This window comes from Colias croceus, chromosome 17 (assembly GCF_905220415.1).
Source record: "Colias croceus chromosome 17, ilColCroc2.1".
NCBI classification, from domain to species: Eukaryota; Metazoa; Arthropoda; class Insecta; order Lepidoptera; family Pieridae; genus Colias; species Colias croceus.
This window is the reverse complement of record NC_059553.1, coordinates 4,546,617-4,560,241: the sequence shown is the minus strand read 5'-3', so window position 1 is coordinate 4,560,241 and position 13,625 is coordinate 4,546,617. Positions and strand designations below refer to the sequence as shown.

The following is a 13,625-nucleotide window of genomic DNA, read 5'->3' as shown; positions in this document are numbered from 1 at the left end:
ATTTATGGGTCATAGAAATTGGGTGGATCTAGATTCTAGCATAACAATTAATAAAAAACAAAATTCATAATTCATACTTTTATTAAAGTATTCTCTCAAAACAGAAAAATATCTTAAATCTATATCTTATTAATTATATGTATTTACTTGTGTCTTAGTCAATTATTGGTAATAACAAGTACACATATATAATATTTTGTACTAACAGAAAAGGGTCTGACTTTTACATAGGTAATACCTGCCATTGACGTGGCTTATACTTTTGACATTTCCAGGTGCATGCATGTGTGAGTAACTTGATGTATTACTAGTTAACCTATTTATTTTAAATTTTATTACAAAATATTTTTACGCGATTCTTTGTACATATGGTGAAAGATGAATAATTAAAAATATATCTTAGTGCAATATTGTATAGTGGGTTGGGTTTGTACGCTTATAAAGAAGAAGTGTAATCACTATAAAATATATTCTTACTGTTACTATAATTATTATCAAGTTACGCGCACATGCGAAAAGACGATATAAGCATGTTATATTTTGTTTTTATTTTAATGTAGACACACTGGGGTCTTCTAAGTCAATCAAACTTTTAGGCGTTTGACAAATCTACTTATAGTAATCATCACAGTCTATATTATATAAAACCTATGATTTTGTTTATATTTGTACAAATATGTGGGTTGTATGGAAGAAATCGCTAACAAGCGAAAGTGTGGCCCATTGTACTCTAAGGATGTTAGGATAAGTTTACGTACGCTTAATGATAATCTAAATATATATTTTTAAAATAAAACAGCTTCAAATCACTAATAGTTCGCTGCGGGACATTAAAAGCAGGTATTTTATTTGCGTGTCTATGAGATTCACGGCAACAAACACAATGATGACATTTTTGAAATATCAATAAATTCAAAATGAGCAATTTCAACACATCACAGATACAATAATCGCCATGCTCTGGTAATTTTAACAATTAGTTTTAATGCCTATAATGGAAACTTAAAATCACTCCTAACAAACGTAAAAAATAAACAAAAACGAGAAAAAAAAAGGTCTTCTATGCTAATAAGTACAACATATGGTGTGTATCACAATCGATGGACTTGTGCAGTTTGATGTTGGTGGTTTTAACTTAACGATTAGCTTATAACTAAGAATACTTGTCACAGTAACAGTCTTGAGTAATATCGAGTAGAATGTTCACAATTAGACAAATTTGTAGCTCAAGCACCACATTTGTACATGCACCACACGTTGCACAGATAAAATCACTGTATATAGTGTAACAATAACGCGCCGTCCATTACCACTCCTCGTCTGGTTCCTGACCAGTCTCTACGGGCGCGCTCACGTTGTTGAAGTTCTGGAAACAATTATTACAAATCAGAATGTCATAATTATCTTTAGTCATGACATAGGTGTGTGTTTTTATTGTGGTTTTGATGTTTCTTTCACGTAATAGGCCATCCACACGTCTGCCGAACAACGTGACAAACAACGAACACATAGGGACAGCCAATGATATTATATATAGAAACAAGAGGTAGATACGTTACCAACGCACCAAAACGTAAACCGTGAATTGGTCCTAATTGGGACCAGTGGAATCAGTCAGATTGTGACTTGTGACAGCGAACGCACATGCTGATATAAACGTTAAAATTATCAATAATGCCTTCTTGTGTGTTCAGAAAGTGCACAAATTACGATAATAAAATATAGAAAGATAGAGGGATATCATATCACAGGTAAATGTATTAAAATATTATAATTTTAGAGCAAAAATAACAATTTGCAATTATTAATGAATGACACTTGCTTGACACTTGTATTGAAATAATGAAAGGGATAAAACATTGCTTCAATCACTAGTGTGACAAAGCTAGCGCACACTGTGTTCAAAGATTATCATGTAGATACGATTATTGAAAATAGAACGGTTATTTTATTAATTTCGATTTGGGTAAATACTTGATTATTTTTATATTTAAATCCACACAGTGCATGTAATTAACAAATATATCTATTTATTATATACAATGAAATCGTGATGGCAAAAATGTTTGTTTGCAAAAATGATGTTGAATATACGTATAAATTAAAGAAAAGATTATCGCTACTGACGAAAAATGCTATTTGCTTTTCTGTAAATAGCTATTGAACATAAATTTTATTTGTGTTTTAGATAAAAAAGGCTTATACTTCATCCTTTCTTTTATTTCATACTTTTTTTCATCTAGGCACCACTATTATTATATCCTACAAGTTGGAGTGATGACCTTGTACGGGTTCCGGGAACTGCCTTGAAACGAATAGCGTAAGATCGGTCCGTATGGAGTTCTATAAGGAGGACTATGCTCAGCAGTGGGTGTTTATCGGGTGAAATGATGATGACCGAAAACGAACACCACAGCTAGTAATAAATGCTTAATACAGTTATATCTCCAAAAAAGTTTTTTTCATTTTAATAAAACTTCATAATAATAATTAAATAGTAAATGAAATTGTCACATTTGTTTACGTGTGCAGGAAACGAAACATCTATAACATTGAACCTTCTGTGTCGTTAGTCTATGCCAATTGCCATGGCAACTATTTGTTTATTTATATTTAATTGGTGAATTCTTATGACTTTTGCTTACACCTGCGCGGAAGCGACAAACTATCTTTGTCTTTTTTGTTTATATCATTTTATTATAGCCATCTCTCTTATACAGTCTGTCAATGTAATAAATTAAGTAAAATGAAACTTGTATTTGTGTGTGCCTGACACTGCATATGAAGCATTTTTTTTGGATATATTGTGAGTATATAACGTATCTATACATAAAATATCATTGGGGACAGCACTATACGAAGAAAAGAGATGTACTTATTTCCTTCTCGCTTCTCTGTATAGCGCCGTCCCTATGTGCTCGTTGTTTGTCACGTTGTTCGGCAGACGTGTGGATGGCCTATTAAATGATACGATTATTGTATCTGGAGATAGACTATAGGAGGTTAAATGCCTATACAGTCTACTTCTTACCGCGCCAATACTAATTTCTAAGGAATTTCCTTTACTACGCTATGCTGGTGTAATCGTTGGCGGAAAGCTAATAAACCCATATTTTTCTCAAAGTAGGGATAATATACAATGACCGTTTTGTACATAATACACTAGTGTGAGTTCGCAAATATCACATGCCGTCATACTTTTTGGTTCATGGACATGCCATGGTTTAGTCACGATGTTTTAATTTACCGACTGGTTTTGTGATGTGTACAATATGCAGATTATTATAATGATAATTTTGATAAACATAACCTCAGCTCATTTATAATTCAATTATGGCAACTTTTTGCATAATGCATACTAATTTTAATAGATAAAATAAATATGCTGCATTAGGTTTATGATTAAGAAGTCCTTCTAATTTTACCGATTAATAAAATATAAAATGACTCACGTCTAAAGCCTGTTAATCGTAAGCTCTATACGCTTTGTTGCATGTTGTGTTGTATGCAATTTTTATATATGAACAAGCTTACCTCCCGCGGCTTCGCCCGCTTTCTCTAAAACGATTTGAGATTTAAACTATCCTATCTCTCAAGTTGGATCGAACTGCATATGGTGTGCGAATTTTATTATAATCGGTTAAGTGGTTTAGGAGTCCATTGAGGACAAACATTGTGACACGAGATTTATATATATTAAGATTTAATTTTGAGTAATTTCTATTCTAATTATATTAAAAATGGTTTTATTAAAAAAATCTTAATCATAAATCACAATATATTAAGTGGAAATGATTAAGAATATCACTTCTAAAGACATGCAAAATACAAACACTCATAAAAGTATGCACTAGATAATAATACAAAAATAGTCCCGAAATAAAAAAACAACGCAATCAATAATCAAATCAAAATCAAGCATGCCTATCATATCTATCTGTCATAGATATAAAGCAAACATTAGATTTAAAAAAGGCTACATTGATATTATGATTAAAAATTAGAAATTAAAGGGGAAAATAAACTTTGAATGGGAGTTTTCACATCATTTTAAACATATTTGTACCTCATTATCGGCCGTTGATCTCTATTGTTTGCATTGAAAACAAATAGTACATTAAAAAGTGATAACTTTGTAATAAAATGTATTATGTCGCCTACATATGACGACTTATAAGCGGATATTATATGAGATAATAATTTATCAGTTACATATTACATTATTCTTTAAGTTTTATAGTTTGTGCAATTTAAGAAAAGAAAACTGTTTGTAATTTGTTTGATTGATTCAAAATTGTGCTTATAAGTTTTTTGTTCATTGTTGTCAATAGTTTAATAGAATATGTATATTCTACATGTATGCTTCAATCTAATCATTTTTAAGTATCTGTAACTATTTGTTTAATTTGACTTTATAATATGTTATAGACACATATGTCACGGTCACCACTGACAACAGATTTAGATACAGAGTCATACTAATTTAATAATTATGAACATTTCATTGCGTTTTCAACAAATATACACTAGTGTACTCACTCGGATATCGCTGCCGCCGTATTTATTGCTCTTGTAGGTGGCAGGGCCGCCGCCTTGCAGGAAATCGGGCACCGGTTGTTCAGCTTGCCGCAGAATCTTTGACAGGTCTGCTACGAGCGCCGCGTCCTGTGTGCACGATAGTGTTATTAAATTTTTATTTTTTTTTTGTTCTTTGTTTCTTTCATTATTAAATCAAGTTAATCAAGTAGGTACAAAAAAATGTCGCTACCAAGTCTCATACTTATATTTCATTCAACGATAATGATTTTTACTGGCAATACAATATAAAAAAATATATTTTCCAAAGATACCTTCTTTACTTGAGGCTAGACAAAAATGTGTTTTGTTCTAAAACTACATTATGTTGTATGTACAAGAAATATGTACACATCTCATTTAATATTCAATACAATATGTTGAATAATTATCTATCTGTTATTGTATTGATCTAAATTCTAAATAATCTACACTAATATTATAAAGAGGAAAAATTTGTTTATTTGTTTCATTGTAATGCATAGGCTCACTAACAACATACTGGACCGATTTAAAAAATTCTTTCACCATTCGAAAGCTACATTATCCACGAGTAATATAGGCTATAATATTATCACGTTAAGACCAACAGGAGCGGAGCCACGCGGGTGAAACCGCGCGGCACAGCTAGTAAAATAATAAATTACCTTCTCAGCATCAAAGAATGATACAGCCTTGCCGCGGTTACCAACACGTCCCGTACGGCCAATGCGATGCACATACTCGTCGATGCTCTTTGGTAGGTCATAGTTTACAACTATATCCACGTTCTTAATATCTGTTGGGGATAAATGGAAACTGTTTAGTGAATGTTACTTTAACATAGTAATACAAATTAAGTTGACAAATAATAATGAGACAAAGTGTGGTATTAACTGTGTGCAGTTCTAATGAATTTTTGGTTTTAATTAAGTATTTCACATAGAAGTATGCGCATATTAGCAAATTTTTTAATGATAATGAGTACCTAATCTGTTGTTTTACAAGTAAATATGGATTGGAAAAAAGGAACAAAACATTTGTCAATACTACTTTCAAGTTATCAAGATAATTTCGAAATCACCATGTTTTTCCTACATTAGTCAATACAGTAAGCTAGGTCCTACACAACATCTATTCTATATAAACAAACTAGCAAACCGGGCGAACTCCGTTTCGCCACCAGAGACACCTTTTCTTTGCTATAAACCTCACGGAGCCTGAGACCTTTCCAACGAATGCAAAACCTCGGAAATCGGTTGGTGCGTTCTGGAGTTATAGCGTCAGGAAGGAAAACCCGACTTATTTTTATATAGTAGATTTTCATTTGCCATCTATAAGTTTTTATAACTTTACCCAATCCCCTAGCAGCAACAGCGGTAGCCACCAATATACAATGGCGGCCGCTCTTAAAGTTGTACAACGCCTCTTCCCGCTCCTTTTGCATGCGGTCACCGTGAATCGATGACGTCAGCATCTGTTGTTCCGACATTAGTGACGCGATGAAGTCCGCCGTGCGTTTCGTTTCTACGAACACTAGTATACGCTTGCCATCTGAAAGTAATGTGTGATTTTAACTGTTGTATGTTGATACTTTTGTCAATAGGTAAAATAAGGAGAAAAATAAATGAGATTTCTGTATATGATATAAGAGAGCACTTATATACCCAAAGTTGTATGTAAAATGGATCCGAAAGTCACATTTTTATGAGATTATTTACTTTATTCTATACTTTAATAATTAAAGACATAATACAAATAATCGTGTTGATACATTCAAATCCTCACACCTAAATCAAACTATCCATGTGTATAAAGAAACCATTCCATACTAGGATAAATGACTAATCTTACCATTATCTTCCACGAGTTTCTTAAGCATAGTCTGTTTCTCGTATTTAGCAACTTGATGGAATATCTGTTCGACATCTGTACTAGCACCGCCGACTACACCGACCGCCACGAACAGGTAATTGTTGAGGAAACGCCCCGCCAAGTGTTGTATGTCTTCCGGGAATGTCGCCGAGAACATGAGAGTTTGGCGTTTATCCTGCAAATGTACCTTCGTTCATTGATATTCTAAGATACAATGTAGGTATTGTTAAAGTTTGTGTGATGACTTTATTATGGTAAGAACAAACATAAAAATTATAAGGATGTAACATTTTCAATCATTAAAATAGAATTTGTTCACATTTAGAATAATGTGTCTTAGGGCGGCCGTACACCGTACACGGACCGCTTCAAGCAGTTGAGACCGACCGCTTGAAGCCGCGACCGCGCGGTGAACTATAGGCATTCATTCACCGCCGTACACGTGACGGCTCGAGCCGTCGCGACCGCTTCAAGCCGTCAACTGCATGACGAAATTCCATCGTGCCGTTGACGGCTCGCGAGCGGTCGTGAGGCATACACTGACTGCTCGAGCCGTTGACTGCGCTAGAGCCGTCGACGGCTTCCTCTCCCCCTGAAAATCAATGACGCGACTAGTCAAAAAACCAACGGCTCGAGCGGTTGGTAGCGACGGCTCGAGCAGTCAAGAACCGACGGCTCGAGCAGTCAAGAACCGACGGCTCGAGCCGTCAACGACCGACCGCTCGAGCCGTCCGTGTACGTCGCTCAGCCGTTAACTGCTCGAGCGGTCCGTGTACGGCCGCCCTTACGGCTCTGGGATCTTGGACTATAATATATTGGTTTACATCAGATTTGGTGCATCAAAATTTACATTTAAATTTGCGACTTTTGCCAATTTCATATAGCTTTAAAAGTATGCCAAAAACGAAAAAATATATTTTCGCTAAATAATACAAGTATTTTGAAGACAATTATAGGTATTATGAGGAGAAGAATAAAATCTTTTCTTATACATTAAAAAATTACTCACACTAGGCACCATAGTGGCATGATCCATCATTTTCTCTATGGACGGAATGAAACCCATATCCAACATACGATCAGCTTCATCAAGCACCACGAAACGAACGCTCTCAAAGGAGATGCGGTTGCGATCGACGAAGTCGTGTAAACGGCCCGGCGTCGCTACTAGGATGTGACAGCCTTTCTGTCGTGACAAGAAATGGGGAAAAGGTTAAATTCATACCAAAATGAAGCATGCTGTATCTAATATATCGTTTATTAAATAATAATGTTTATAATATTGAGGATTGACGACTTGATAACATAGTAGTTCATGACCTATGTATTAGAAGGTTTGGATAAGATACTACTGAAAAATAATATAAAAGAACATGTGTTTTCAGTATACACCTATAGTACAGCTAAATTTGTACATCAATTTTTCCATATTAATACATTAAAATATTTTAAAATTACACACACACACACACATACACAGACTATAAACATCGAATATAAATTTGACATTTCAAAGACACAAAAAAATAACCACAAATACTTACAGAGATTTGGTCACCTTGATGGCGGACTGCTGTACCACCATATGCGACGGCTACTTTTATAATGGACCCATATGAGAACTTTCTAGCTTCATTGAATATTTGCAGTGTAAGTTCTCGTGTTGGCGATACTATTATAACCTGCACAGACAAGAATTAGTTCATCATTATAAACTTTCAACGAAAATTGTTGTGTAAAGTTTTACAGAAAAATATACAACTCAGTATTAATTAAAGAGATCAAAATGATATATTTATATAAATCAGGTTTTATTACCTGTGGTTGAGCACATCTGTCTTCTCCAACAACTAATTCACGGTTATCTTGTAGCAATGTGTTTATAATGGGAAGCAGGAAAGCAGCCTGAAAAACAAAACATACATGAATTATTTTAGTCTTCAAACATTGAATCTTTAATAAATTTTGTTATATGAATTTTATTTATTTATAGCCTTTATTGCCAATATTACAGGTTACATTTTTACTTAAAACTAAAATTAAATTTATATGTGGGTGCTGGCGTGTCCTTGTGACACAAAGGCCTCTTCCAACTTCTTCCACTCGCCACGTTCTTTCGCCTTCCGTAGCCATAGCGGCCCCGCCACTCTCCTTATCTCATCGGACCACCTTTTTCTTTGTCTTCCTCTTTTCCTTTTAGCATCTGCTCTGGGAGTCCATTCAGTAATGACCCTTGTCCATCGGTTTCCCTTTTCTCTGAGCATATGCCCTACCCACCTCCATTTAAGAATCCTTGTCTTTTTTACAACATCTTCTATTTTTGTTATTTTTCTTATATCTAAAGCTCTTTTTCTATGTTTTTTTGTATAACCTAGTATGCTCCTCTCCATAGCTCGTTGGCATGTTACCAATTTTGTGTCATGTTTTTTTGTTTTAGCCCAAGTTTGGCAACCATAGGTGAGTATTGGCAAAATGCAGGTATTGAATAGTCTTCTTTTGATTGTGATATTGTATTGTGTATTTTTAAATATTTCTTTCAGCGACCAGTATCTCTTCCAAGAATGGGCAACCCGTCTCTCAATTTCATGTTCCATTTGGTCGCTGAAAGCTATTATTTGACCTAAATAAATATAAGAATTGACATATTCGATTAACTTATCTTCTATTTTAATTGGGGTTCGCGCTCTATTTGCTATGATTTTGGTTTTTTCATAGTTAATCGATAGTCCCACTTTTTTGCTTTCTTGTGCCAGTTGAAGAAGCATGCTTCTTTGTTATATGAATATTATATAAAAATGAATAGCAAAATGTATTGGTAAACGCATAACTCGAGAACGGCTGAACCGATTTCGATAATTCTTTTTTTATTATATTTCTTGAAGTACGAGGATGGATCTTATGTAGAGAAAACGTAAACATGTACCACGGGCGAAGCCGGGGCGGACCGCTAGTATGAATATAAAATGATTAAATGAGTTTATTACCGTTTTTCCAGAACCAGTTTGGGCACATCCCATCAAATCTCTGCCATCCATGATAATAGGAATGGCGTGCTTTTGAATTGGCGTCGGCTTTCTGTATCCCGACTTGAGGATGTTGTCCAGTACATATTTCCTCAAGTTGGCAGTCTCAAAGCTATCAATAGGCCTTGGGGGGTTTTCGCCAGTTACCTATGTATCAAACAAACATTATTTATTTATGAAATGCAATCAGTTTTATTTTGCATAAAATGTTTGCAATCCAGGAAACGCAAACAATCAAAATTTTTTCAATATCAATCAACCATAATCGCCCATTGAACATAACAAAAAGTATAGAAAAATTGCATTGACATGATTTTTAATAAATTGAAGGGCATTGCTTTTTTATTGAATACTTCAAATTTGTTTAGAAAGTTGAAAGTGTGTACCTTAACAGCAATACAGTCGAACTTGTCAAAGTTTATGCCCGAGCTGATGGTGCTGCCAAAGATCTCCTGCTCGTTCTCCGTCGGCTCTGGGGGCACGTAAGTCACTGGCGCTTTCTTCTCCTCTTCACCTTCGGGTGCTTCATCCCCACTACCACGGCCACCACCTCGGCCTCCGCCCCCGCGGCCTCTGCCCCGACCGCGCCCACGCTCACCGCGTTCCTCGCGATCCCCTCTGTCGCCATCGCCTCTATCGTTGTAATCACCTATTTTACAAAAAAAAAAAAAGCTTAATTCAGTAATTTTATTTATCTACCTTTATTTTATTGAAGGTTCACTAAGAATACTGTCAACATATTATAGGTACCTATAGCTATGTTTGTATGTACATATTATTATGTTTTAGAATTGTACTTGTTACGAAAATTTATGTATTTTTTTTTGGTGTTATTAAAGAATTGCTTCTATTTCTGTTTGAGTTAAGACACATTAAGTTTAAAATATTGAAAATTTGTTACACAAAACACTAAATTCATGGAGGTATGTTTCTTTGAATGTAATCAAATATCACTTTGTAATTTGAGCATATATTTCAATTTGTTATTGTTTAGCAGCAAGTGTTTACATGAAGATATTTTATTATTAGCTGCCTTGTCTTTGTATGGGCACTTTTAAAAAAAGAATATTATGTACATACATTGTATAATTCCGATATATGTATTGTATAGGTATTATACTATATATATAAATATATATAATATTATGTTCATTGAGTGACGAAAATTTTAAAATTTAAAATAAAAATTAACGAACACGCGACTATTGACGCGTTCTGAACATGAATAATTGGTCATAACACTATAGATATACTGTTATTATCTACTTGAATCAATAATTATATGTTTAGTGAAAGTAACATGTTTTAGTTAAAAATTAATTCTGTCAGAAGGATTTTCATACAAGTAAAAAAGCAGTAAATAACTGCTTTGGTCTTTTAATTATTAATTACCCATTAATGCAGTATGCATGAAAAACACAACCATTTTTGGTAACAAAAAGTTGAGCCCATGATCTTCCTTTATTTGTTTATAAAAAAAGCTCTTTAAGGCACAACATGTGAAGTGCCATAAATTCTAAACAAACAACACTCACTTAAGAGTAATTTATGGACCCTGTCATCTTGAAACACTTCAAGCACAACACATTAAAATTTTCTACATTGCAATGAATGTTAATTTGAAACTATTTATATTAAAAGTGCTTCAAATATTACAATACAAAACACAAGGACTTTATATACATAATTTTGTATTATTTTTTATTAAGTATGAGAGATTTTGTTATAATAGAAATAAAACTAATACACAAAACATTATAACAAGCATAATATTGGCTGGCTAGAATTTTTTTAAGATACTGATTGAGTAAGTACTTGATTTGATTGATTGATTGAGTCAGTAGTGATCTTATCAAAATGAGAAATATAATAAGTGCTCATTTAAATTTAAATACATAATTTATAAATGCATGTGGATTACAGTGTAAACTCTATAAAAAATTATTATTTATAAAGAAAACTCACTATAATGTAGAAAGGTTCAGTAAAAGTGCACATATTGATTTAACACTAAAAAGCTGTAAAGCCTTTCTGTACTACCAAGAAATGAGTCCATATTTAGACTGTATCTGTATTATTGTTTATGTTATCTTATCATGTTACAAGACTTGATTGAAATGTATGAGGTTGCAAAATCAACTTCATTATGTTCATGTGGTATTGCTGCACTACATTCATCTCTTTGTGCAAATAATAATCATGCATATTTTATTAACATTACACTCACTATTTGCCATGCAATTTCAATAAAAATGTTGTCTTGGATGCTAACCAAAAGGCAAGAATATGTAAATGTGTTATTTATACAAAGTATAAAACAAAATCGCTACCCACCACCTCTTCTCTTCATCATCTCTCTCATCTTTAAAACTATGCAATGGAGTTTAATCTTTCTGTGTATTTTTTTTAACAGATTGGTTCAATCTGAAGTATAATTTCTTTTATATTTTAAACAAAGCTGGTGAAGCCGTTGTTGGAAAGCTGTTAATACAATGACTCACCATTTGATTCATAGTCTCCCCGTTCCCTGAAGCCACCCCGACCTCCGCGTCCCCCGCGCCCTCTGCCGCCACCTCGGCCTCCACGGCCTCGTCGCTCACCAAAACCATTGCTGCCTTTGTCAAAATCTTTAAAAAATAAGTTTCTTATTAGTATACATTTAACATCTTTTGTAAGGACACAACTATAATATTAAGAGAGTAGCTAATTAATCATTTTTTAAACAAATATAAATTTGGGAGTCTTTAACTTCTAATTTTTTTAATCCTGTTGCTAAAACCAAGCTGTTATTCTTGCAAACATAGCGAAGAACAAACTCATAACTTTCTATAAAAGCTTGTCATGTATTCATAATAATAAAATAGCAGGCAAAGTACATAATTTTAAATAAAATGATATAACATAGTGTGGTAACTAATAATTAATTATTTATGTACTGATGATAATAAATTTGTTATCAAATAGGTATGTATATGTATATATAACTATAAAAATTATATTGATATGAAGACATTAATTGTATGGACTCTAAGAATTTACCGTTTACTTCATCTTCTATAAATGATGTAAAACCTCTTCCCTGCGACAAGCTGTGACCTTCGTCAACATCATCATAAGACTTTGTGTATTGTCGTGTTGGTGGAGGCGGCACAACCTAGTAAAATTAAGAAATTTATGTGTTCACTTGCCACTATATGTTTTTTAATTTGATTTTAACTTGCACAAGTCCAATAAGATTTTTGATTTAATGACATATCATAAAATAAGTGTATATTTATACTTACAACATCACAAGCATCGTCCCATTCGTCATCCATGATCTGAAACTAAACCAATTTGTTAAAAATTAAAAATTAGAGGTAGGTAGGTAGGTCCTTTGTGCACATTCAACATTTTAACTCTACCCACAAATTTGAAATTATTGCAATTATTTAACTTTACCTATTTAATTTTATAAATAGCGTATGAACAGATTTGTATGGTTATCAATAAAACGTATTTTTGAATTATCCACCAGAATTCCAAATTGTTTAATGGTAGAGTAGGTACCGGCTTTGGAAGCCACACGTGCGGAAGACAAAAAAATCATTTTAAATAGGTTCAATCCTATCAATCATGCCGTAACATTGTTCTATCCTTACCTTAAATTTGAAATTATATACCTAAAACTAAAAAAAACTACAACAATTTCCTGAGAAAAGGAGAATGGCGACGATAAGTAAAATTACTGCTTTTTGGCAGTTGGCGCGAGCGTTGCAAATGCAAAATTGTGGACAAAGAGCAAAGACAAAGACATGACACTTTGTTATTGTTTTTTTTATGTAAACTATAATTGTATCAAATACAAGTCTTTTGGATATCAAGCTTTTATTCATTATTTCTAAATAACATTATTCTAAATAAAAATATTATTTATTAAACACATTTCCATTGGATTTTACGCGCCTTGTTTTAAATTTAAACGACAAACTAAAGATGCTTAAATACTATTCGAATCAATCTTTCGATAGAATTACATAAAAACCTATAGCAGTTACTTTTAAGATAAAATTTATTTTTAAAGTTATAACTAGAATACAATTTTAATTTATCAATTAAAAAACGACAGTATACAATATCAATTATTATCGATTCAATAGTTTGTCTATTAGTTTTTGACTACAACCCTAAACA

The 13,625-nt window shown here is 33.1% G+C and overlaps 1 protein-coding gene across 1 annotated transcript; it reads right to left on the bottom strand.

Moving 5' to 3' along the window:
• Nucleotides 1-63: 63 nt before the first annotated feature.
• LOC123698987 (ATP-dependent RNA helicase vasa) lies at nt 64-13,232 on the bottom strand. Its single transcript, XM_045645832.1, has 14 exons — nt 13,094-13,232; nt 12,737-12,778; nt 12,492-12,606; nt 11,954-12,079; nt 9,839-10,101; nt 9,414-9,599; nt 8,248-8,334; nt 7,974-8,111; nt 7,439-7,615; nt 6,409-6,604; nt 5,911-6,108; nt 5,223-5,353; nt 4,540-4,665; nt 64-1,366 (listed from the first exon to the last, which is right to left on the bottom strand). Exons 2-14 carry the CDS (start codon nt 12,767-12,769, stop codon nt 1,307-1,309), a joined length of 1,836 nt encoding a protein of 611 aa, XP_045501788.1. The 5' UTR covers nt 12,770-12,778; nt 13,094-13,232; the 3' UTR covers nt 64-1,306.
• Nucleotides 13,233-13,625: the final 393 nt, after the last annotated feature.